Genomic DNA, 24,819 nt, shown 5'->3' with positions numbered 1-24,819 from the left:
GGGAAAGAGATTATCAGCTGCTCAAACAAGCCAACCAGAGGCCAAATGGACAAGTCCAAATGAGAGTCGAGATCAAGTGAAGACAAGAAGTTTGTATTAGAGGAAGGTGGAAAGCACTGGGAAAAGATAATATGTGAGACAGCAGCTCAGGAAAGGTGCACGTCGCTGATGCAATTTTTGAAATCTCAAGTGGATCTTGCACTTGGCTGTGTGTCAGTCAGTGTGTCAGGTGCTCTGCTTTCTCTTGTATGACCAGAGGGACAACTGGCCTGACCCTCTGCTGAGCAGGAACTGGAATTGAGCGGAGCAGCGTGAACTTGGACAAAGTGACCAGAAGATAGAGGATCCTCGTGTATCACAGCTCCAGCTGCCTCGAGTCCTGCCAGCCACAGCTGCGAGACTCATGGACCATCTCAGCTGCCAGGTTTGTTTGCTGAAATCCACTGGCTTTGGAACATGTACAAACTACCCCTGGAGACTCAGCTGGGGCCTCCCTGCTGCTTTTGTTTGAGATTTAAAACCACAGTGGAAAACGGCTTTCAGATACGTAAAGACTGGGAATGGCTGAGCCAAGTTAAAGCTGACCGTCTTCGAAACATGTTCCTTGAGCACCGAGGGAAGTTTGGTTGTGCTCAGTCGGTAATGTATCAGCATCGGGATGGTTTTCTGGAAAATAAAACCTTGCTCAGTTAAGCCAGACATACCCCTGCTGTAGGGATTGATCGCTGGGTGAGCGTCTCTCTTCTGCACGACCCAGCAGGGCAGCGCAGACCCTTTGTGGTTCCTCCAGCTTCAGGACCCGTGAAGCTGCTCCAACACATCCCTTCCTCTGCCACCTCCCAGGCAGCTCTACGACCCTGCAGACCGAAGAACTGCTAACCTCTTTGCAGCCCTTGTGCTGGCCCATCGCCACGTCTGTACGTGCCCTGCCACGTTCCCCAGCCTCCACCTGCTCTGCCAGCACCAGGCCCTTGCCCCAGGCCAGTATGTGCAAAACGGGCTGGAAAGGAAAGGCAGCTCGTTTCAGAGCCATCAGGCACCTCATTTCCTACATCTGTCGAGAGGATACTTGATCCTGAAGTGTCATGTTCCTTTAGACATAAGCAAAATTAAGATAAAGACTAAACATGTCCTTGGTGTTAAGGAAAAATCCTCAGGAAGTGGTATAGCTGCAGGGATCTGTGATGAAAAGGGTTTTTCCAGGGGCTGTTCGTGGAGGGCACAGCCCTGTGGGTCCCCTCTAGCGCCGAGGCAGAGGGCAACACAGGGCCAAGCCAAGGCATAGGAGAAGCTTGTCTCTACGTCCACACCTGCAGATGGGCATCAGCTGCCCCAAGCCACTATGAATCTCTTCCAGAAGCAGAAGATGAGCTACATGCTCCCAGATGGAGGTCAGGTTGTTGGCACAGGTAACTAGACAGATCCTTGTGCGTGTGTTGCGCTAACGGCACAGAAGCAGCAACATCTTCCGTCCCCTTTGCAGCTGAGCAGGATATCTCAGCAATATTGGAGCAGAAGCAAACATCTCTAGCTCAGAGAAAAGCCAGTGGATCCAGGCAGGAATTTGGATGAAAGGACTCCTGGGTGTCATGCCAGGAGGGACCAAATGAAGATGCAATAGCTAAAGACGAAGTTCTCTTTAAAACCATCTAAACTGAGAATTGGACAGCGTAACACTATCACATCAGATGTATTAAAGCCATATGCAACATGCGTCATGTGTAAATACCCGGTATCCACAGCACACCCAAACCCAGCGTGCCTCCTCCCTGCAACACAAGTGCCTCCGCGCCTTCCCCAGGCAATTTCCAGCCCACCTGCAAAAAACCCTGAACAGGAGTTTGTCACCGTGCAACCTTGGCATTCGCCCTTGGGTGAATGCCTTCAGGATTCTTCCCTAACAAGAGTTTTGTTATCCGTGTCCAGCAGCCTTAAAACCCTCTGTCCACTGTACAGGTTTGTGGCGGGCTGTGCCTGTGGTGGCTTTTGTGGCATCTTGCAGAGCATGAGTTGACTTGATATTCCAGCTGCCAATCCTCACTTGGAAAGGAGGGGTTACAGCTATCTCTAGCTGATTGCATCTCTGAGCTGTAAAGTTTACCTTGGCAGAAATCTAAGGAAGATCCCACTAATATTTGTATATTTTCTCCATGGGAAGGTAGGATAAAAGTCTCAGAGAAAAAAAATGGGAAGAGAAAAAATATTCATACTTCAGCCAGAAGACTTCCATCTTTAAATTAGCTCAGAAATATATCTATATACTAGGTAACAGGCAGGTGTTTGGCGAGGAGGCAGTGCTATCTGGAGCCTGTGTGGGTCTCTGAAAGTCTGCTTGAGTTTAGACATAAGGATATACAAAGCAGCACATTAAAATAGTAGATGGAAATATAGCACTCTGCAGTAAAAAAAACAAAAGGGAGTGATTATGAGCAGGAATCTTGGCTCTGTTGACTCTTTTTTTTTTAATAAATAAAACAGAAAACGGCATCATGTTCCCAGGGATATGCTGGCAAACAGCAGGGACAGAGTCTGAGGGAATCTATATTTTATACTTTATAACTTAATATGGCTTTTGCATGATTTTAGTGTTTTTATTGGTTCTTAAAACATGCACAATACAAACACGTGAACCAGCCAGAAGTTGGAGGGCCGGGTGCTGAGGACGGATGTCCAGCCATGCCAGCCTGCAGCCGGGAGGGAGCTGGGACGTTGGGGACCACCCCTCGCCCCTGGTACTGTCCCAGCCCTGCAAAGAGCTCCGTGTGGGTACAAGGGGCTGTGGACCAGGATGGCCTTATTCAGGGCAGGACTACAGCCTTATTCTGCACATTTATGGTGCTGTGCCGCAGGATTAAGCCAATATTTCCACTTTCTAGTTGAGTCAGTGCTCAAATCCCAACCTCAGCCCAAAAGTAACAAAAATCCAGCCCCCTAGCTGCTTCCATCCCCTCACACCCTTCTCCCTGCCCTCCTTTCAGCCAGCCACAACGTCATCAAGGGGACAAACAACGTGCTTGGACACTGAGCATCCATCCAGTGCCCAGAGGTACCTGCCTGCCCTGCCACCTCCCGCCCATCCCGGGCAGGGATTTCAGAGCTTCCATCAGACTCGGGCTCCTCCTGACATGCTGTGGGTTTATCGCATGCCTCCTGGGGACGCGTGGGCTGGGACCCGGCGTGTTCTCCAGCTGCACAAGCAGCCAGATCCTCACTGTGGGCGAGCGTGGCCAAGCTGCCTGCATCCAACTGCACCGGGCTGTTGCTTCGCAGAAAGAGCCTTGTGAGGCCATGCTTCCAACAACTTTGATCCACAACAATAATTACAATGAATAAACCATGTAATCAAGCTGATAAACTCCAAATTTCAAGCAGAAAGGCCTGACCTGGCTTGCAGAGCAGCCTGCCGGGGCACGGGGCAGTGCTGTCCTCCAGCTGCCACAGGAGCCCCGGGGCAGACCCTGCCCGACTCCTCTGGCTCCGCAGCTCTCGTCTCGGAGATAGAATCACATTTTTTCTTTGTTATGGCACTGAGATCAGACCTTCAAGTGAACCAGACATGCCTAGGATATACATTGAGGATTCAGGAATAATTTCCTGCTAATTTCTTCTATTTGTTTTCTATATTTAAGGGGGAAATCTCAGAATGGAAAAACAGAAGTAAGCAAGCAATCATCAAACAGCAGCAGGAGAAGGCAAAAGCTGGCCATTTCCATACGCCAGGCCAAGACCAGCTGTGAGAGCCAGGGGAGACCCAGCTCCTCGCAGTCCTCTGCACATCCCTCTCCAACCCCCTGCGAGGTGGCCCATTTTACAGATGCAGTAGAGGCACAGCAAGGCTACACAACCTGTCCCAGAGTCTATGCAAAGCCTGCAACAGACCAGAGAAGAAATCCACATCTCAAGCATGCATCCCAATCAAAATACCAAACCTCCTCTCAGAGGAGAAAAACAAAAAAACAAAATAACACACTTTATGACATTTGCAACAAGTCACATCTCAGATGACCTCCTGCTCTAAGCAGCGTGTCCTGATTCATTTCCTGCATCTCCCTCTCAAATCTGCCCCCAGATGTTTCTCTGCAACATGGCATGCCCTGTTACAGCAGTACTAATGTCTACACTAACTACTGCCCTTATCAAAAAAAGAAAAAAAAAAAAAAGAAAAAGCCTATTTATTTCTTGCTAGGATTTAAATGAAATCCGGCCTCCTAGATACAAGACTGCAAACTTTCTTCTGTCCCCTTGTTGCAAAAGGATCTTCCCCTTTCAAACAAAATGCTTTGCCTTTTGCAGCCCAGAGCTTGCTGTGTGCCAGCCGTGCCCCGCTGCCTGAGCTGGGGACAGTACTGCACCCCTGGGCTCATGCTGCAGCCATCAAGAAGGTTCAAGTTATCTTGCACACACGGATTTAGACAAGAGCACAAGAGCAAACCCAGGGACCGGCCACGGGGGTTCTTGCACACACGGATTTAGACAAGAGCACGAGAGCAAACCCAGGGACCGGCCATGGGGGCAAGCGGGCTGGTTGTGCAGACTCACTCGGACACCTGTGATGCCGGGATATCCAGGAGGCCCTTCTTTTCCCTTCAGTCCTTCGTTCCCTTTTTCTCCTTTCTCTCCTTCCAGGCCTTGCTCTCCTTTGTCTCCCTGTGGAAGAGAGGAGGGTGGGAGCTTTTCATACCCACACAACACCCGGGTCACTGTGCAAGGAAAAAACCCACCACATAATTAATATTTCAGGAGTCTGAGAGGAAGAGAGCCTGCAAGCAAAAGGATGAATGAGGATGAGTCATAATACACTTGACATTTAGCAAAATGAGCAAAACCAGGTTTCTTTTTTTAAAAGTCTCTTGGCTGGAGGAGAAGGAACTCCCCCATTACACAGGGTAATATGAATCCCTTTGCGTCTCCTGCAATAAGGCTTGAACCTCCCACATGAATGAGACAGGCGGACAAGATCTGAAAGTCTCCCTTGCCTCACCCAGAAGCCCTGAGCTTGGGACACTGAAAGATTTTTAATAGGACAGGTTTGTCTGGAGCAGCTGCTTGGCTCTTGCTGCAAAGCAGGAACAAGCCCAGGGCTCAAATAAACTCTGCGAGACAGTGTCCTCTCGCCCCCATGAAGGATTTGTGGTCTGAGCAGTAGGTATCATGTCAAATCACCGTTCCTCGTGATGGCACAAAATTTTATGGAGGTGATCAAAAAGGCCAATTCTGTACTGACAGCAGCACCTACGCTTGGGCAACCAACCAGCCTCGACAGAGCAGTTTTCCACTTGCACCTGCATTAGTGAGAGCACAGCAACACCTCTTCTGGTTAAATAAAAGCTCCTGCAGTGAGCAGTGGCTCTTCCACTGTCCAGAGACAGGTTCAGGTTGAAAAGATCTGGTTTGGTTCAAGAGCTCTTGGGGACAGTTAGTGGTGGCAAGAGGATACAGAAGCCTCGATTTGTCTTTAAGGAGGAGTCTTTTGGTCCAACATTCAGAGATAAGCAGAAGTAGAGACACATGGCAAATAGTTTAACTGGAACGAAGTAATAAACCGCATTGTTGTGGGACCGGCGGCTGCTTTTTCTTTCCATGGAACAAAATTGTTGGCTTGTTTGGAAAGGCCGGCTGTGCAGGGACAGAAATCAGAGTCCTGTTCCAAAGGCAAGGTAGCAAACCCACAGCAGCTAGATAAGGAGCACAGCGCGAGCCCCAAGCGAGCCCCTGGGACTTTGCCAAGAGGAGGGGGATCTGGTTTCTCCACTTGCTAACAATGTTCTGCTCAGTGGTGCAGGGGAGAGGGATGGACAATTCTTGACTTCCCCTGCCAGGCCCAGGAATCCCTGATTAGTTGGAAATTTAATCTGTAAAGACTCAAATAAAAGAGACAAATTGTTGGAAACCAGATTTTGAAGAAGTTGACCTTTCTGAAGATCTGATCAGATGCCAAAAATGTGGGTAGAGAAGTGAAACAGGAGGAGTTCGTTTTGTGTGCTTGCAGAAAAAAAATCCCTTGGAGGGAGGAGGGCAGAGGCTTATTGCACAAAGGGCCCAATGACCCCCTTGGCTTCAACCCGACCCTGGGAAACACGGGGGCCGGGGTGCACAGAGTCGTGCGTGAAACGCCACAAGAGCGAGGTTTACCTTGACACCGTCCGGCCCGGGTGGCCCGCTGTCCCCTTCCAGCCCTGATTCTCCCTGCAAGACAAAAGCAAGCAAGGTAAGGCTGTGTCCGAATATGTTTTATTTTTTCCCCATGCTTTTGGCAGCTGACCCATGGCAGTGATTTGGGTTGCAGCGACAGGAGCCCAGTGCCGCACTTTGACACATGTCCTGCCTCATACCCTGGTGCTGAACAAGCTCTTCCTGAAGCAAGAGCAGGAATTCAGCCTCTTCATTCTGAGCCATAGTTCCTCCTCCATAGACCCCGCTGCTGCTGGCCTGCGGGAAGACCTGTTTCCCTGTGTCGAAAAAAGGGGCTCACTCTGCGTTCATTTAACCTGGGGCTTCCCCATCCTGCTCCAGCCTTAGTCCTGAGAAGGGACAAGAGCTGCTGCCGGCTTCAATCCGTGCATTCATCCCGTCCCTGGCTCCCTCCCATGTGTGCATACTGTGGCCAGTGTTTCCCTGCCGCCTTCTGCCCCCAGCGTACCCCAGCCCCACGCAGGGGAACAGTCTGGGTCTGTTCCCACTCGTCCCCTTTCACCGCCAAGGTTGTCACAGCCCTTGGCACAGCAGCGCTATAGCATCGGAGGGCTCATGTCGGCTCTGCGAAGAAGGTGTTTCCACCGCCCGCAGAAGAAACAAGTTCCACAAGGGTTGTGGGATGCCCAGAGCTGGGTCTGTCTGCCCAGGCTGTGGGTGGACAGGGAATGGAGCCTCTGGGGAATGAGGAGGCACAGAAGCCCTACAAAAGGTGACCAGACTCACCCTTTGGCCAACGAGGCCTTGCTCTCCGGGGACCCCCAGCTGGCCAGGATCGCCCTAAAAAGACGACACAGGAACAAGCTGGTTACTGACGGCGAGTGAGCATGAAGCACTCCCCATTGCACCCCTCATTTTGACTTTTTCTTTCCTTCTCCCACACAAACACCTTCACTCCAATTTGTAAGGGGGTCCAAAGGACAGGTTGGCATTGCCGGTGCCCCCGTACACACCATGCAGGTTCTGCTGCAATGATGCTCGACAGCACAGGGGTTGGGGAGTGGTTTGGGCTGCCCGCAGCTGCAGAGCCAGAAGGTACTCCCTCGGCACAGCCCTTTGGCAGAAAAGCAGTGACGCCAGGTGCAATGCAGTGCTGTGGCAGACACAACCGGAGCAAGCGAGGAGAAAGCCAACAGCTCTTTGAGCTCCAGCATGACTGAGAAGGGTGGAGAAGAACCTGAACCTTTGACAGCACCAAAATGAGCAAACTGAAGGTGATGGAGCTGGCAAACAAATGGATCTTGGCAACAGGCTGCGAGGCTGAAAATTAGCACTGGGGGTACAGCGGCCGTAGGGCAGGTCCCTCCCATGTGTGCCCATCCGAGCTAACTGCTTTGCAAGGAAGAGAGCTCAGGAAATGCAGAAGGAGAAGAAAAATGTTTGATCTATCCATACATCTCGTCCCGCAGCAAACTGGCCTGCAAGCCATGACTGCCCAGAGCAACCCCAGCTTGGCGCAGCACCTCCCAGCTCGGGAGCAGGAGCAGCCGGGACTCTGGCTTGCTGACCCCCAGCAAGGATGCGTTGTACCGACAGCGGGCACAGGGGTGTTTGTGCAAATCACCGTGTCCTGTTCCCGAGGAGGGCAGCCAGGAGCACGGGAGCTGAAACACTCGCGCAGTATCAGGACGCCAAAGGCACGGTAGCTCCAGTGAAGTGTCAGAAGATTTGCCAAAGAAAACATGGCAAAGGACAGGGCTGGGGGTGGGGAGCGAAGAACAGCAAAGAGGAAATTGCATTTAATCCCCACACAGAGACTGTTCAAAAGCTCTGCTCACAGGAGTGAACCTTCAAACCGAGCGGAAAGGGGGTGAGGATAAAATAAAAACCCCTCTGAGCAGCTCAGCACAGGGATCTTATTCAAACAAAGCGATGGTTTTTATAGGCCCTTCTACGGGGACAAGAAGGTGCATTCACAGCCCTGGAGCAGGGCACCCTTCCCCCATAACCATCAGAGGAGCTCAGTCCCCACAGAGCTGAGGCTTGGAAACGGTGGCAGGACCTTGTCTGAGGGTTTAAGTTTAGGACCTTCCTAAGGCTCTTCTTGTTTCAAATGAGAAGCTGCCTGGCTCTCTGGGTCTCCAGGACTCCCCTCTCCACTCAGATTTTTGGATCTTTGAGCTTCATTTCCACAGCCCTTCACAGCTCCTGAGGCACAAGATCCCGGGGACAGTGCCTCTCCCCAGCACCAACAGCCTCCCCCCACTGGGATGGGGCTCAGGAATTTGTAACCAAGGGCTTAAAGTTAACCTTTTATTATTTTAACTTTGTCATTTGTTGGATATGCTGTCTGCTTTAGAGGGCGAATCTGCAATGTACCCAGCTCCTGCAGGAACAGAAGTTGCTGTTTTCTCCCTGGTCTGACAGAGGAGTTGCACTAAGGGTTTTTCTTACCTTCATGCCAGGTTCACCTGCGAGGCCAGGTTGTCCCATCGAGCCAGGAGGTCCCTGGGAAAAAAAAAAACAAACCACAAAAAAAACCCCCAAACCACAACGATAATGAAAAAACCCATTGTAACCAAGTAGAAAGCAAGATCAAAGTCCTAATTCCTTTAGCAGAGTCCTCCTGGGACAGCAGAGCCCTGGTTGCAATGTAATTACCTCCCTGGAGCTGGCTCGGGGTTATGCAGCATCAAAGAGGCCCCAAACCCCCTTGTGCCGGGTTCCTGGGAGGGCTTAGCCCATCTCTCTCCTCTCCTCTCTCCCCAGCCCTACGGCAGCCCGCAGCCTCCTCTGCCAAGCATCTCTCTCTATCTCCTTCCAACCCCTCTGCTTTCTATGGTTAGTAACCACGCCAGGGAGCACAGGGAGTAGTCAGGAAAGAAGGGAAAAAAATCCAGAATTAGACTCGAAAGCCCTTCCCAAGAGCCCAGCAGGTTGGCTGATACAGCGGATAACAAAAATGCTCAGCTGGGCTCCTGCTCCCTGCAACCACACTTCAGGTGTGAGGCTTCAGTCTCGTTTCGGTTCGGGTTAAGCATCAAAGCAGCCTCAGGGTTTGCAGGGGCACTGAAGCGCCTTTGCCCTGACCTGGAAAACTATGGGAAGTGAGATGGAAAGAGGGAAGATGAGAGAAAGACCTTGCAAACTGTTTCTCAGTGTCCAGCTGCCACGTGCAGCCCTGCGACAGAGGGGTCACGTTCCTTAGATACCTTTGGTACAGAGATCAAGTGGGAGCTTTAATCTTTGTACATTTTCTACTGCCTCTGGGAAGCATGGGAAATGGGAATCTGCGAAACAAGCCCAAAGATGGGACAGCAAAGCTTGTCTTCAAAGGATTTGAGTGGTTTATTTACTTATATTTGCTTTACGGACAACAATGTCCCTTCTCTTTGCAGTTAGGAATAAAGGAAAAATGAGCACACAGTCGAGGGAGCACTGGGCTGCCCAGGGAATAGCGCCAGTTCCTGGCTTGCTGAACTGGATTCGAGAAGAGGAGGGAGCAGGGCACATGGTGGGTTTATGAACAAATGGGCAAATCATGCAATGAGAAAATTCAAGCTCCAATGAAAGCAAAAATCCTGCTTTGGTTTCTCCAGAGGTGCCAGTGCAGAGAAAGGCTTCTGGAAGAGTCACAAATTTGAATAAAGCTCTGTACTTTCTTGGTTGGCAACACCCAGAGTGGCTCGGTAGCAGCTTTCCAGCTCCCCAGTGTGGTTTACCACGCTGAGAGCTCCCCCCATCCAGTCTAGCAGCCATGAGAATGGAAACTTTCATGACTCATACACTTTGCAGTAGACTGCATTAAAAGGCACCTTCGCTGCTGTTTTCACAACCAAGTGAAACATCATCATATCTACATTATATGCTCGGGACCTATGGAAAGGAGCTACCCAAGGGGAGCTGGCACAGCTGGTATAAACAGCCAAGACTGTAATGCTTCAAGGGGAGTGAAATCAAGCCAAGGCTGCAGATGAGTTAGGGAAACCAAGGAGGCATCTCCTGCACTCCCATCAGGGCACTGCCTGGCAGCTGCTGCTGCTTTGGTTATGGTGTGTTTGTGCCACTGCTTCATGGCAACGGCAGCCCAAAAGCACAGTCAGCAGCAAAGGCGTTTCTCTGTGCTTCATCCACTGGTTGCAGCAGCTTGTGATGGGACTGCCACAGCAATCCAGGCTGGCTGACACAACTGGGTCTTGTTGGCAATGGCACAAGTAAGGGGGAAAGAAAAGACCAGTTTTCAGTTTGAATTGTTACTGTATTTGGTCCCTGACTGTGCACCCCGGTGCGGAAAGGTGGTCCCTGGCGTGTCAGAGAGCCATGCCTGGGATGTGCTTGTTGGTGTGGTCAGCTTTGAAACGTTTCTCTTGTTGTGAGGATTGGTCTACACATCTACTGACTGAGCATCTAAGGGCTGTGACGAAAGTGATGCTCAAATTTCTGATTTTCACTGTTTGCTTTGGAAGCCGACTTTCAGACTTGAGGGAAATCCTTCCTGCTTGTGTCCCCAGGCGTGGAAGGATGCACCTCTGACCATTTACTACTCTCTCAGTCCTGCCACTCTTAATGAAAAGGGAAACAAATAAGAGCAAAGATCAGACCTACCTTATGCCCCATTTCTCCCAAAGGCCCAGGTGGCCCCTGTGGTCCTTGTGGACCCTGAAAAAGAGAGACACAAGGCTCTTTTCATACAGCTGTTCTCATTTCTGAAGGGCCATCACTTTCATGCCCTGTAAGATAAAACACCAGTTCCCTCCCACATCGCCGTGGAGCTACGCAGTGTGCAAGAGATGGCCAGGGAGATGGAGAAGCCAGTAATGGGTGCACTGAGGCACCTGAACAGGCAAACAGCTCAGGAGACCCTTCATCCTTCTGGCTCCCACATAAAACAACTGCAGCTGGCAACCTGGAAATGCCAGTGCAGGTCGGTCCCAGGGACACGGAGCAGGAGGTGACCCCTCTTCCAGCTTCCGTGGCCCTGTGGGCCCTCCTTGAGGTCTGTGTCTTCACCTGTCATCTCCCAGTGCCTCCCTCAAAGCTGTGGGCTCAGTTCTGACACCATCAGCCTCCCTCCTGGTCCCCCTTCTGCTCTACCTATCAGCCCAGCCCAACTCCTCCCATTACATCTGACCCTATCCCAGCCCCAACCTTGCCCTTCTTTCCTCCCTTCCTTTCCGAAATCCACCCCAGGCTGTATCCTACACTCCCCCTGGTTGATCCACAGCCCCCTTTTGCTTTCCAGGGGTCTGACCTTGTCTTTCCTCATGCCTCCTAGGACTCTAGCCAAGCCTCTCACATCTCTGACCACGCTGGAGTTGGCAAGGACAGAGAAGCTGGGAATGGGAATGAAGGGTGGGGAAGAAACAGACAGAGAAAGAAATGAAGTGTCTGTGTGTGTGCAAGGAAGACAGATGAAGAGAGAGTGATATGATACTTGCCGGGTCGCCTGGAGCCCCTTTTGCTCCTGGAGGTCCAGAAGGTCCTTGGATACCCTAGAAAAATTAAAAACACCAAGGTCAGCTCCAACCCCATAGCAATCTTTCATGCCTCTCGGCAGTAACGCACATCTCAAACACTCCAGTAAAGGAGTGGAGAGGTGTCCCAGTAAGTGTGAGACACTGTCCAAGTTCTTCCTCCTGGACCAGGACCCAAAACTTACAGACTTGTGTGAAACCGAGGTTATGAAAAGTAGCACAAGGGAAGGACACTTACGGGGAAGCCGCGTGCTCCTGTCTCCCCAGTCTCACCCATCTTCCCCTGTGAACACACAGTTACAGCAGTTAGCAGCTGGGAACGTGCCGAGACATTGGCAGCACTTTGGCCAGGAGCAGCCGCAGTTCCCTGGGCACTGTGTCCGTGTGGGTACCCCCATGGGGGTGTGACACCACGCCCGGCTGGGCAGGTGCTGGCTGTGGCACAGGACATACCTGCAGCCCATCTGGCCCCAGCTTGCCTGGCTCCCCTGGTCGGCCCTGCAAAGCAAAAAGACAAAGATGTGTTGGCAAGAGTGCAACCCATGTGGGTGATGCTCTTCTGCCGCAACCCATCTGCTCTTGTATTTTTGTCTGTCAAATATCCCCCTCTGGTTCCCTGCAGCTTTTGAGAGGCCAGATGCCCAGTGTCCTGCCCTGAGGAACACCCACCCAGCAGGGAGTGTGGGCAACAGGCTGCCTGACCTCAGGTTTTTGGAGCTAACACTGCTTTGGAGACTCGGCACAGCCCTCCCTGGCAAGGCATGAAAGCAGGGAGGCTCCCCATCCCAGCTGCACTCACAGGGCCATGCGTGCCATGCAGGGATGGAGTCTGTGATATTTAATGGTAGGACAAGGGTCCAGCTCTGCCATGCTACTCTCACATCAGGCTGCTGCCAGAGGGAAGAACTCTCCCACATGCCCCTCTCAATGCCTGCTGTGGAGCAGGCTCACCTGGGATGAGGGTCTGCCCAGGCAGGGCATCTGCCAGGCTCTCTTTGCACCAGGTGACTCCCACCCTCTGTTTTTTCCTGTCTCGATCTAATTAACACGAAGCATATCAGAGCAGATACGTATTCCCTTAGGTCATATTTTACCAGTCACATTAAATTGCTCTGATTTTTGTGCTACATTCAGACGTAACAGTCAAAGAGAGTCAAAGTTTCCCCCATTCCTGCAGGGGACCCCGTTATTTTAGCACAGACCCTTTTATGTTTGAGGAGTGCCTCTGTATTTGGGGTCTTAGATCCCAGCAGCCAGAGCCCTGATGCCCACGTGGGATGGATTTTAGTCCAGCTGCACAAAAGACTCATCCCTGCTGGCTGATCCTCATGGAGTGATTGAACATCCCCTGTTCATGGAGAAGGATGTGACCTTGATCCCGCCCAGGGCACTTCACGATGCAGCTAAGAGCAGCCTTGGCCAACCCAGCCACCCACGGGCATTCACCTTGACACCCCGTGACCCCGGCTCGCCTACTGGTCCATCAGGCCCTATGGCACCCTGGAAAAAGGCAAAAGAGAGGCAAAAATAAGAACACAGAACAAAATACAGCAGTCACCCCAGCTTTGGCCACCAGGAAGGGCCATGAGCTCAGTACTGGCTAAGCCAACGTACACCTGGCTGGATGGAGCACAGCAGCTCAGAGCCCAGGACTCAAAGATCCCTTCTGTGTTTTGTTGCTTCACATCTCACCATTTACCAGCACACAGCATCAAAATACTTTTTCTTCTTGTTAAACCAACTACCAACCGCAGACCAAAGCCTGAGGAGGAAGGCAGGCCACGAACAGCCTTATTTTCAGACAAGGGTTACACGACGAGGGTTCTGTAATGCACACTTACACTTCCAGCCTTATTGACATAAAACCTCTAGAAACTCCACTCTTCCAACTGCCCCTGCCCTTAACCCTGGGCACACTACTCTGTCTGATGGTCACAACCAGGGCAATAAAGCTACAAAATATACAGAGGCACACAAGCCCCTACCGTACAGTTCCTTCACAACTGTCCTGGGCCCCAAACAGCTCCCAAAGAGCCGGGTATCTTTGCTGGCAGCTAAACTCCAAGCCTTCAGCTCCAGTTACCTGCTATTTAAAGCCCTGGCTGCTGTCAAGGCTCAGGCAGGTGCTCATGCATATGGATGCTGGGAGGAGCGGCGGCTGCGCTGCTCCTGCACGTCTGCTCCGGCATGTCTGGTCCTACGCCCGGCATCTGCTCCTGGGTGTGCGCCTGCTCGCAGCAGGCATGGGGACCTCGGGAGGTGTATGGGACATGCACGCTGCTGCAAATGCTCATACAAGAGTCCAGGCGGTGAGCAATCCTGGATGTGATTAGCTAAAATGGAAGAGCTCATGGTACAGCCAGGCATCCTCGAGGAAAGAGCGCCCTAGAGGGTACTAGGTGAGGAGAGGGGACAACTGGGATCTAGCTTTCAAGCTGATTTCAGAAGAGCTGAACACCCAGCTCACTGCACCATTTGAAGCCCAGAAACCAGTGTGGCACGCTGGCAGAGAATGAACGGAGCCATGGTTGGGGAAAATACAGCACTAAACCCAGGGCATATCGAGAGAGTCCATTAACGCACATCATGTCCATAACCAGGCCAGGAGCTCAGTTGGGACTCTGAAGCACTACTGCAATATAAATAATAAATAAAAACACAGAGTGGTGCTAGAATGTAGTGGTAAGAGGAATCCTGAGAGCAGGCCAACATGGAAATAGAGAAAACAGGAGCCAATGTGCTTAATCGGGATGCAAACCCAGTGCCAAGAGTAATAACAGGGCTGGGGAGCCAATGCGTTAGAAAAGCAGCTCCAGTATGACAGGCGAAGAAAGAGAGGCTCACAAAGAGAGGCAGTGTAACAGCAGAAGATCTACAGGAAACACAGCCAAATTATTACAGCAGACAAACATTGTCAATATAAAATAATGCAAAAACTTCTACTGCACTTGGCAAAACCCTGTGCCGCTGAGCGTACCAGAGATTAAATAACCAAAAGCCTGTACTGCATGCCAGTAAGACACAGCTCTAAAGAATGCTCAGCCTGGTCGCCAGGACAGACGGACAGAGAAGGACTATGCACCAGAAGCCCACAACCAAGCGGGGTGTTTCACAGGTGGGTGCCTTGCTACGCTAACGTAATGGCATCATCCCCGGACCCCGAGTGCACTGGCTCACACCGGTCACTAGATCAGAGAGCAGTAAAGACCAAAAGTTTTATTAATCCATGTCCCTATAAACCTCAAAGCACAGTGACATAAACCAGAAGGTCATTTAAAAGCAGGGCTGCTGACAGTTCAAGGCAGACAGCGCTGCAGGTTGGAGAGCAAGGCTCGGAGGCATCTGGGGAGCTGCTGGGAGTGACTGGGACACCAGCAACCCAGTAAAATACACAGACCTGCCCTGGGCTGGGCACTGGGCTGCCCAAAGAGAAGGGAGGTGTCAGCATGTGTGTGGCACTGGTACCCTGGGAAAGCACCCTGCCACACAACTTCTTATCCTCCCTAGAAGACAAACTGTTCCCCCCCTCTTTGAGCAGCCATTCAGACATTTTGTACAATTACATCTTTACCATCTGAGATGGTGGGGTGACCTGCGTGTGAAGAAGAGGAAGGATATGCAGCAGGGAAGGATTCAGTAGCTCAGTCCTGGTGTTACAGGAGTGAGCAGGGATCAGAGGCAAGTGGGACAGGGAAATGACAGCGATGACCCAGGTTAGAGGTTTCCATTCCAGGACAGATGCTGCCAGGGAAGGAAAGTGGGATGCATCTGGCCCCTCCAGACCCATCTTCTGCAGCCTGTCCTGTCCAGCCCCTCTGCCAGTGCTGGGTGGCTCTGAACTGGGCGGAGGCCATTGGGTGCCCTCAGCCCTCGCCCAGCGCTGCAGTGAGGGCAGTGATGGTTGTGGTTCCCAGCGGTCCAGCCTGGCAGGGCTGGCTGGGAGGTGTTTACAGTATCCTCGTTTCCTCCAGCAGAGCCCTGTCACCAGCATGGCAGGATCTGCCAGGGCAATCTCGCTTCGCAGCAGTCACCTGCCTAATCCCATCACACCACATCTCATCGGCATCTGACCTGAAGAAGGAGAGAGTGACCCTGTGTTCGCAAATGCATGTGGCAAGCTTCATCTTCTCCAGCCTCCTGGGCCGAAACCCAGGATAAAGGGTTCCCCTAATCCGCCCTGACAGGAAAGGCTCCATTTAGTCAATTAGTTAAATCTTTAAAACTCTCTTTGACTGACAACGCTGGTTAGAGACGAGCGAGTGAGGCCCTGGCAGCTCTCCAGGGAGCTTCCCATGCCAAACGCCACAAGCCCAGCACGGTGCCTTTCCCTGCGGACCCAGCGGCTCAGCCTCACAGCTCCCTGGGCTCCCCTTGGACCCTCAGGGCTTCAACATTAACAGAACAGCCAGGAACACCTACCCCGAGCACGGCAGGGCGGAGGGACCAGGGTGAGGGTGTAGAGAGGCACCTTGGGGCAACCTCCCAAGGGCACGTGCAGCATGGACCTGTCCCAGGAATGGGGTGAGGAGAGTGGGTGAAAGGCACGGCTTCAACAGAAGGCTCTGGGGACACCTTCCAGCACCTTCCAGTGCTGAAAGGTGACTGCAGGAGAGATGGGGGGGGACTCTTTCACAGGGAGTGTAGCAATAGGACGAGGGAGAATGGCTTTAAGCTGAAAGGGGGAGATTGAGATGAGATGTGAGGAAGAAATGTTTCCCTGTGCGGGGGGTGAGGCAGTGGCCCAGGTTGCCCAGAGGAGCTGTGGATGCCCCATCCCTGGAGGGGTTCAAGGCCAGGCTGGATGAGGCTTTGGGCAACCTGGGCTAGTGGGAGGTGTCCCTGCCCATGGCAGGGGGTGGGACTGGATGGGCTTTAAGGTCCCTTCCAACCCAAACCATTCCATGATTCTATGATTTATCATCAGTGTCAGCATCTCTAGGAGCTCACAAAGCAGGGAAGGAAGCTTTTCTTCAGTCTGTGTTAGCATTTACATGGCAGTGCACAGCTCAGGAGAGGTCCCGCTGGGCCAGGGCTGTACAAACAGTGCAAGCTCCAAGCAGCTTTACTATGTAAACAGGAAAAAAGGAGGGTTAAATGGAGATCTGTCTGCTCCTCTGCACATGGGCAGCCAAGGCACAGAGAGATACAGGTTCAAGGCTGATGGAGCATTTGAGAACCTGCTCAAGGGTCCCACCAAAGCCAGCTGGATGTGAATACACAGCCCAAAGGCATTGCCGTGTCTGTCTCAAAGCAGCTTGCTCGAGGCCATGCAGGGAGTTACAGTGCAGGGATGCACCTGGGCAGTCCCACGGCAGCACAGGAGCCATGAGACCAAGCTCATCCCTCATCGTTACCTACTTTCCCCTTTTGGTTGTGTTGTCAGGCAAGAGGAGCTGAATTGGTATTGTGCAGGAAATCACAGCTCTGTGACCCCGTGTCCGGATGCTCCAGCTGCAGTAAGTCATGCTTGTGCCGAGCTCCTGGATCTCAGCAGGCAGTGAGACACTCGGGGCTGGGCAGAGCCCAGCATTTTAAAATCCTAGTTTGAATATGAATATCTCACATGGGCACGTCTCACACTGTAACCCCTGTGCAGGTCCCCACAGAGCTATGTAGTGGAATGCTAGCATTAAGTCCTTCCAAGGCTCACTCGTAGCCACATTCTGTCCCCTGTAACTGAGTTTTGTTAAATGTAGGCTCCAGCAACGGTAGCAAAGCAGGTCCCAGTGCCACAGCATCAGTGGGCACACAGGCCAAGGCAGGATTTCCCCCAGAGATGTGCAACACTGAGCAGCACTATCAGCAAGCCCAGACTACAAGTGTTATGATGCTAGCCAGATACAAACAGAAACAGCTCACAAATGCTGGGAAATTCAGCTGCAGGCTTTGCAGCTCAGGTTTATTGCTAGTCCATGTGTGGCAACAGAGACACACCCTGCTGCTAGCCGGCACTCCTGCAGAACAGAGCTACACACTCAACACGGTGTATCCGCAAAGCTGCGCTGCATTTCCCCCTGTTTAAACAGACACTCAGAGATCTAAGAGAGGCAGTGACCAGCCTCTGAATAGCAGGAGCAGCAGCACAAACAAGCAGTCAGTAGCTCCTTTCCAAAAATCCAAAGCTTCTTCCTTACCCCTTTATCCAAATATTGATATTTCACTATCACAGCCTGGCCAAGTGAAAAGCAAGCAGCTGCCTCGACTGAAGTAGAAGGGAGACAGTGCTGGCCATAGATCTGTAGCTAACTTCTCCTCAAACACTTCTGATGCTTTTCCAGCCAACTAGAAAGATTCCTGGGAGCAAAACAAGATACCTCTGCTTTTTCTCCGTGAACAACTTCTCAGCTGGGCCTGGAAAAAGCAACTATTTTCAGGTTTGCTGAGATAACACTGCTTGACAAATCCCCAGTGTTTACAAATTCCTGCAGCCAGCGATGCTGCGAAGCATCGGGTCCGTGTGGCAGAGAGATAGCGGCAGAGTGCCGGTATCTCATCTTTGCAGGCTTCACCTGGGTCGTAGTTAATGCAGGAGGTTGATGAACGAATGCATGGCACGGTGGAAAAGAGAAATATGCTTTGGGATTTGAAAAGCTCCTCTGAGTTGCCTGAGCCAGTACCCAGCATCCCCTCCAGTGAGAGGATATTCCAGAAATATTGCCTTGGCCAGAAGAAGGGGGCAAGGTAAGTCACTCTACAGCAGGATTTCAAGTGCAGCTTTGTGATCTGGGTTGCAAAGTCATGACTCCAGTTGATATTTAACCTTTTGCAGAGATTCCCAGGCAATACCTGAGCTTTTTGAGTTCACCACCCTCAGTAGAGGATGCTGGAGACCTGCTGTGAGGAGGCGATTAACAGAAATGTGCTTTTGAATTTCAGTGAGATAGGGTGAGGGACTTGACAAATCAGCGCCTTCAGATTTAAACCTTGATTTGGTTAAATAATTATGTTTAAGCATGTGCATAGCTGTCACTAGCTGAACGTTAAGCACATGTCTAACTGCTACACTGAGCAGGGATGGAGGGAAGTAAGCCTGGGCTCACATGTCCAAGTTTCTTGTCCCTAAGGAAGAGAAGAAGGCAAACCATGTTTGTGGAAGATTGTTCAGCATCAGTTTGATGGGCTTGGGAAGGAACAATAGCCCTGTCGTGACTAAAAAGGAGGTTACAATTTTTAAAGAATTTTCTTTTTAAAATTTGTACTTCTATCCTGACAATACGAAAGCTATCACAACATAAGTACAGACCCCAAAGAGTCTCCATTGTTCTTTTCAGTCGAAACCATATTTGTTATTTACATTTCCTTCAAAAGCAAAATTACTTTAATGAAGTATCCACAAACAGAGCTCATGGAATCCACAAACATCTGGCGGAGGCTGCATTCATGTTTCCACTCTGAATCAAATCCCATCCCCTCTGTAAGATAGGACAGACAGAGGGTAACGCCTGAAATTACATCCGGGGGATCATCTCCCCATCCTGAGAAAACCAAGAGCCGGAACAGCAGGACAAACGAAGCAAACTAAGAATACTATGTGCCTGGAATATCTTCTGACAGTATGAATAGAAGGAAAACGTCAGAGAGAGATACACAAACCAGAAACCCTCCAGGCAGGAGATCCGCTGGTCCTTACAATCCTGACCTTCTCACATCACATTTACTGAAACCTGGAGGATTTCAGAGCAAAGCCCAAGTTTCTCCTCTCTGCTGGGGATCTTAGAAAGGATGTCTGTCTGTCTCACAAATTCTGCAGGGATTATCTCACTGCAGTGCTCAAATGCTTCCCCATGCCACAGCCCAGCAGCGGGTGCTGAGGGCAGGATGCGTGCAGGGCTCCTGTGGCAGATGACCCCTTGCTGGCACTGGTGTCCTTGGGGAAAATCAAGACCTAAATGCAGCCTCTTCACCAAGAACTGCCTCCTGGTCCACCCCCATGTTCCGCACTCCCTGGGGTGACTTTTTGCAGGGCTCTGCAGCCAGCCAGGACAGATCCATTGCCACATTCCTGGTTTTCAGGGCTGGGATGCACTTTGAAGTCTGAGCTTCCTCAGAGGGGGAATGTCCATGGGGAGCGACCGGTACAGGGTCTGCAGGACTCAACATCTGGAGAGAAAATGCAACCCAAGGCCACAAAGCTGAACATCTCTATGATGCGGTATATCATTCTGAGGATGGGCAGTGCCGGCTGCAGTCGGTGTCCTGCAGAAGTTCTCCTTAGGGTTTGGGACCCTCTCTCTGGATCTAGCTACACCCAAAGGCAGGTCCCTGCTGTGCCAGCCAACCTCCTTTCCTGGGAGCTGAATCCAACTTTGCTTTTGGTATTACCTTGTATGATAAAAAAATATTCCCTTTGTCCTTCCTGACAGTACGATTGGGGCTGAAAACGGTCTGGTCAGCTGTACGCTCCTTGTGGGTTGAGGACTTCAGGCCAACGCAGATATAAGAAGCCAAAGATTTATGTGAGTGAATCTTGCCCAAGAGCCCAACACTGCAGTTGCATGTGGCTGCCTGCTGTAAGGAAGGGCTCAGTGCCGGGGATGCGGCTGGCATCCCTGGCTGGCCGCTGGGGACAGGAGGCAGCGCTGGGATTCCTCTGTCACTGTGCACATTAAAGGCACTGCCAGAAAGGTCTGATCTCCTGGGAGGACCCACCTCGCCAAAAGCCTGCACAGTCGGCAGCCTGGATTCATTCACAAGGCATTTCCCATTCAGCTCTGCGCTGTAGTTTTACCTTGAGATATTTTTTGCCATCCATCCAAAGCCTCCCATGAAAGTGCCGTGTGTTCCTCATCCGTCACAGTCCTGGATGTCCCGGATAGCTCAGCTAATTGCTGCTACGTAGCACAGAGAAACCTCGCTCCCCAGGGGACCCTCTGAGAACAGAGCTGGGGAAGGAGATCCACGGGCCTTCCCACCAGGAGAACAGCAGCACAGAAGCTGTTTTTCCCAGCCACAATTTGAAAGCGGAACCCTGATATGCATCTGCTGGGCTTGGTAGTTACTGGTGTCCTTCTAGCTGCGCTTTTAAAGCTTAAAGCTGTTCCAGGGTGCATAACTCTGTGGTTATAAAGCTTTCTAGTTGGTTATTCCATTTCCTTTTGCCGGTCCCAGCTATTCAAAAGAGAGGGTTAGCTCTGGTATAGGGAAACATATGCAACCCTTGGCTGTCCCAAATTCCCCAAGCAGGAGTGCAGCAGAAGCAGAGACCGGGGGTGGGTAAAATGTGTAGTTTACTCCAGCCTACGTCTTTGAAAACGAAACATGGAAACAGATATCATAAGATCCTTGAAGGGAGAAATGCAAAATATGTTGTTGTTGGGGCCTTCAGCAGAACCCATGTGCACTCGCTATTAATACTTTGTAAAGCAGCTGGACAAGGAAAAACAACGCAAAGCAAGGATGCTCCTGCAATAAATGTGCCGTTGAAGAAGAAGAAAGATTGAGGAGCTCAGTGGGACGTGGGTTGGATGCCACAAGCAAGAAAACAAGCAGCTTTAGCAGGTCTAGAGGTCATTCTGCTGTCGGCTCTCACCCAAACAGAGCAGGAAGAACCATACATGAACTGACACGGAGTGCTTGTGAATATTTATCCCATGTAACACGTCCTTGGAGCCCTGACAGTGATGCTAGCCATGAAACTGAGGTCTGCCCTATCCAGGCAGAGCGAGGATACACACATGCTTTACAGCGTGATACTGTTTAGATATGTACAGATAAAACCAGGGACGTGTCATGGGCTAGAAAAACCCATAGGAAGACACAGGACAGGATTATAACTTGATCTACCGACAATGCAAACTGCACCTTTCTCACAACCCCAAAGATATTAATCCTGTGAGACTGGAAGAGAAGACAAGGTATGCTGTTCAGCTCCTTGTCAGCTCTGTTTCTGTCTGCTTCATCTCTTAATTCTATTTCATGGCAGACCATTTCCCGCTTTATCTTCCTCTGGTTAAATACAACACTTCACATCTCAGTTGCTCTCCCTCCCTTGGCAGCAAAGGCACCTTGTCTGGTGTCCTACCCGCACCCCTTTCCCAGCCCAGACACACCTTCAGACAACTCAGTTTTCACCATGCTCACCAGAAGTGTCCGTAAACCCCATTTGACATTGCAGGTGGCTGGAAAAGACAAACTGAATGACTCCATGATAAACTCTACACCAGGATACTCCTCTGCCCATACACGTCACTTGCATTTGCAGCCCTGGTCAGACTTGTTCCAGTGGCCACAGCCTTTACACACAGTGGACACACGGCTGTGGAGGTGCTGCCGTGACTGCTCCTCATCTTCGCACCCCCAGACCAAGCCAGCAGATCGCTCTTTTCCAAAGGCTGAAGGAGAAGAGGGATAAAAGCTCGTAGAAAGTGCTTACCCTGCGGCCTTTCATCCCTCTGATCCCTGGCACACCACGGACTCCTGCCGGACCCTGGAAGGGGAAAAGGAAAATAAAATGAAGATGGAGGAGGAGGAGGAAGGCAGCAGCTGCCAGTGAGACCCCACATCCCTGCGCGATCTGCAGGGGCCTCAGCTCAGACCCTCGACCAGCAGGTTGGTTCATTAAACTCTTGCTAAAGACATTACCATATTTTCTTGTTTATAAATGGGCTTTAACTCACTGATTGTCTTTGGATTATGAACATTTAGGCCAAAGATCCTGGCTGGGGTTTGTATGCTTAAGGATCTGCAGCCTATTGTCTGTGGAAGTGGTGTGACTTGAAGAGAAGCTGAACATCCAGAATTCCCTCCGAAGCTATTAAAAGCAGCTGTTGCTCAGTATCTGTACAAACCCAATAATAACCAGGATCTGTTTTTCAGTTGTCCAAATACAAAGTCTGACACCTCATCTGTGGTATCCAAGTTTGACCTCTTCAGCCAAATACTGATTTTACCTTCAAGTAACTGTTGCCCTGTTAGTGCTGCATAAATACTCATACTGGCAGAGAGATGTTAATAATTTCATTTGGACTGCTGGTGTTCCAGATCTTGTTGTTCTTACACTTACAGAAAGGTTTCAGGTTTTCTTTTAACCTGGATTTGTACACCCTTCATTCATTAGTGTGCATACAGCAAAAGCAGAAGAAAATTAAACAGCTTTTTTTTTTTTTTTTTCTGTTAGAATATCTATCTATTTAAAAAATGAAAGGATATGGTCAATTAACAGGACTTATTTCTGTATTATAACTTTAAAACCCCATATTTAAAGTTAGTGCCCTTCTGCTGTCAGAAGGGAAAACCTCAAAACGACACATTCCATTCTGACTCTCTCAAACATTCCACATTGAGTTTTGCTATTTATATATTAATAGCTTTTACCAACTGTCAACCCTGCAAACTCCACCAAGGATCAGAACAAAGTTGGACTGTGATCTTCCTACTGCTTGTACCACTGCCACTAATACAGATTTTGCTTTTGGAATGGAGGTGTCTTTCTGCATGGCATGTAAGTTCAGAATACAAGTGCTTAGCTGTTCTCACTCAGGATGGAAAAGTCAGATGACTGTAACTGTATTTGTAATCACAGTAAATCTCGGGTTTGGTAGTGAGGTCAGCAGCGACTGGCACAGACAAGCAGTGGATGTGTCAGATGCCTGTTTTATAGAGATTTTTATAGTAAACACATCCTGAAATGACATTTTTTGTTGGTATTTGGAATAGCCTCCTGGAAGTCTCAGCCTATCCCAAACAGCTTATGAAAATGCAAGCACAGAAACATTCCTTGTGATGGCAAAATGTTGAAGGAGCAACTAGATACCATGCTGGGAATTTCCAGGAGCTGTTTAGAAGAAGTGACCTTTAATGTTCCTATATGTATACATTATTTTCAAAACTGTGCATTAACACAAAAGATGCACCATGATGGTCTTTTTTTTGAACTCAGAAGCCTCAGTGGGCTGAAATTAAGGGCAGAGCTTTCTACCATTGACTGTTCCTTTGCTCCCCATTCCCGATCTCCCTCTATTGAATTAATCAGAGCTGCTGGGGCTCCCTGGATAGCTTAATCTCAAAGATTGGGACAAACAACAACAACAGCATGCCTCAGCTCTGGCTTGAAAAGCAAATAATGAACATTTGGTGGAGAAATGGGCAGAAACAGCTGGAGTTAATGAGTGGGGATTTGATATTAGGGGATTATTTGATTTATTGGTTTTGTGGGGAAGTTTGATTTATTGAATTATGACTTCTTAAATGCAGTCTTGGAGGAAACATTTTGCTTGAATGAACTTGTTAGTTATTCGCCTGCAGGAGAACAGGGAAGCGGAAGGACCTGGGGACGGTCTCAGCTCCCAGAGCTCTGCAGAGAGGTGTCGGCATCTCCAGTCAGAGCTGATACCTCTCTACTCACACTGTAGGACAAAACTCGGCCTCAACTAAAGGCAGCAGTTAGTGGTGCACTAGATAGTGCCTCTCAACTGGGAACTCTTTACCACAGGGCCAGAACCTACCTCTGCCAATGATGCCCCCCCGTCGTCCCCAGTGCCCGTGAGCATGGAGCACGCAGAGGGCTTGCCCAATGCTATCCCCAGGTCATGCAGCAGCTGATGTGCTGGGAAAGTTGATAAAAAAGAGATGTCCAGCTGCCTCCTAGACTTCTGTCAACAGCAACTGCTGCCCAGAGGGGCCATCGTTCGCCTTTTATTGTAAGTGTGATGCTGCTGCTCTTCAGGTAGAGACAGGTCACCCTGAGGTGCTGCTTGACTTCAGACCTTTCCTTTCCCTCACCTCCACTGACTTGCAACTGTCAAATCTCTCTCCAGCCAGCAGCTGGCTGCAGCCGCTGGGCCCAGAGCATCCTCGAGCTTCCCAGCGTGGGCAGAGCAGCTGCTGATCTGGGGACCAAACCTCCGGCACCGCCCAGGCATTTCACTCCTGTGCTCTTCCTCCCAATTAACACCACTGTGGGAATTCACACACTGAGCAAAATCCATTCCCTGTACCCGCCCAGAGCTGCCTTTCTGCTGGTTCCGGCAAACGACACGCACCGCCTTCACACAGCGGCATTAGTGCTGCTGGGAGAGCCGCAGCTCCGTCTAAACAACGGCTGTGGGAAACTGGAGCCACAATAAATCCACTTCCACACCAATTGCACGCTCCAACCACAGCTGCACATGTACCAGATGAGCCCGTCCAGACAGAGGGCACGTCTGGGGGCAACTGCTCTGCTGCTCCTCACTCCAGCGAGGGTCTCTGGAATTGCACGATGCAGTCGCTGTAC

General features: G+C 50.7%; 1 protein-coding gene across 1 annotated transcript in view; it reads right to left on the bottom strand.

Moving 5' to 3' along the window:
- Window positions 1–24,819, bottom strand: part of COL27A1 (collagen, type XXVII, alpha 1) — a gene marked incomplete at its 5' end in the record, with an annotated part of 145,734 nt that overhangs the window by 30,739 nt on the left and 90,176 nt on the right. Inside the window, 10 exon segments of the mRNA XM_010083117.1 lie at window positions 4,540–4,647; window positions 6,133–6,186; window positions 6,919–6,972; window positions 8,587–8,640; window positions 10,738–10,791; window positions 11,571–11,624; window positions 11,845–11,889; window positions 12,060–12,104; window positions 13,053–13,106; window positions 21,979–22,032. Of these exon segments, the coding sequence (XP_010081419.1) occupies window positions 4,540–4,647; window positions 6,133–6,186; window positions 6,919–6,972; window positions 8,587–8,640; window positions 10,738–10,791; window positions 11,571–11,624; window positions 11,845–11,889; window positions 12,060–12,104; window positions 13,053–13,106; window positions 21,979–22,032 (576 nt within the window).

Source organism: Pterocles gutturalis, unplaced genomic scaffold, assembly GCF_000699245.1.
Source record: "Pterocles gutturalis isolate BGI_N339 unplaced genomic scaffold, ASM69924v1 scaffold19100, whole genome shotgun sequence".
Classification (NCBI taxonomy): Eukaryota; Metazoa; Chordata; class Aves; order Pterocliformes; family Pteroclidae; genus Pterocles; species Pterocles gutturalis.
Note: the sequence above shows the minus strand (reverse complement) of the source record. Positions and strands in the feature narration are given on the sequence as shown.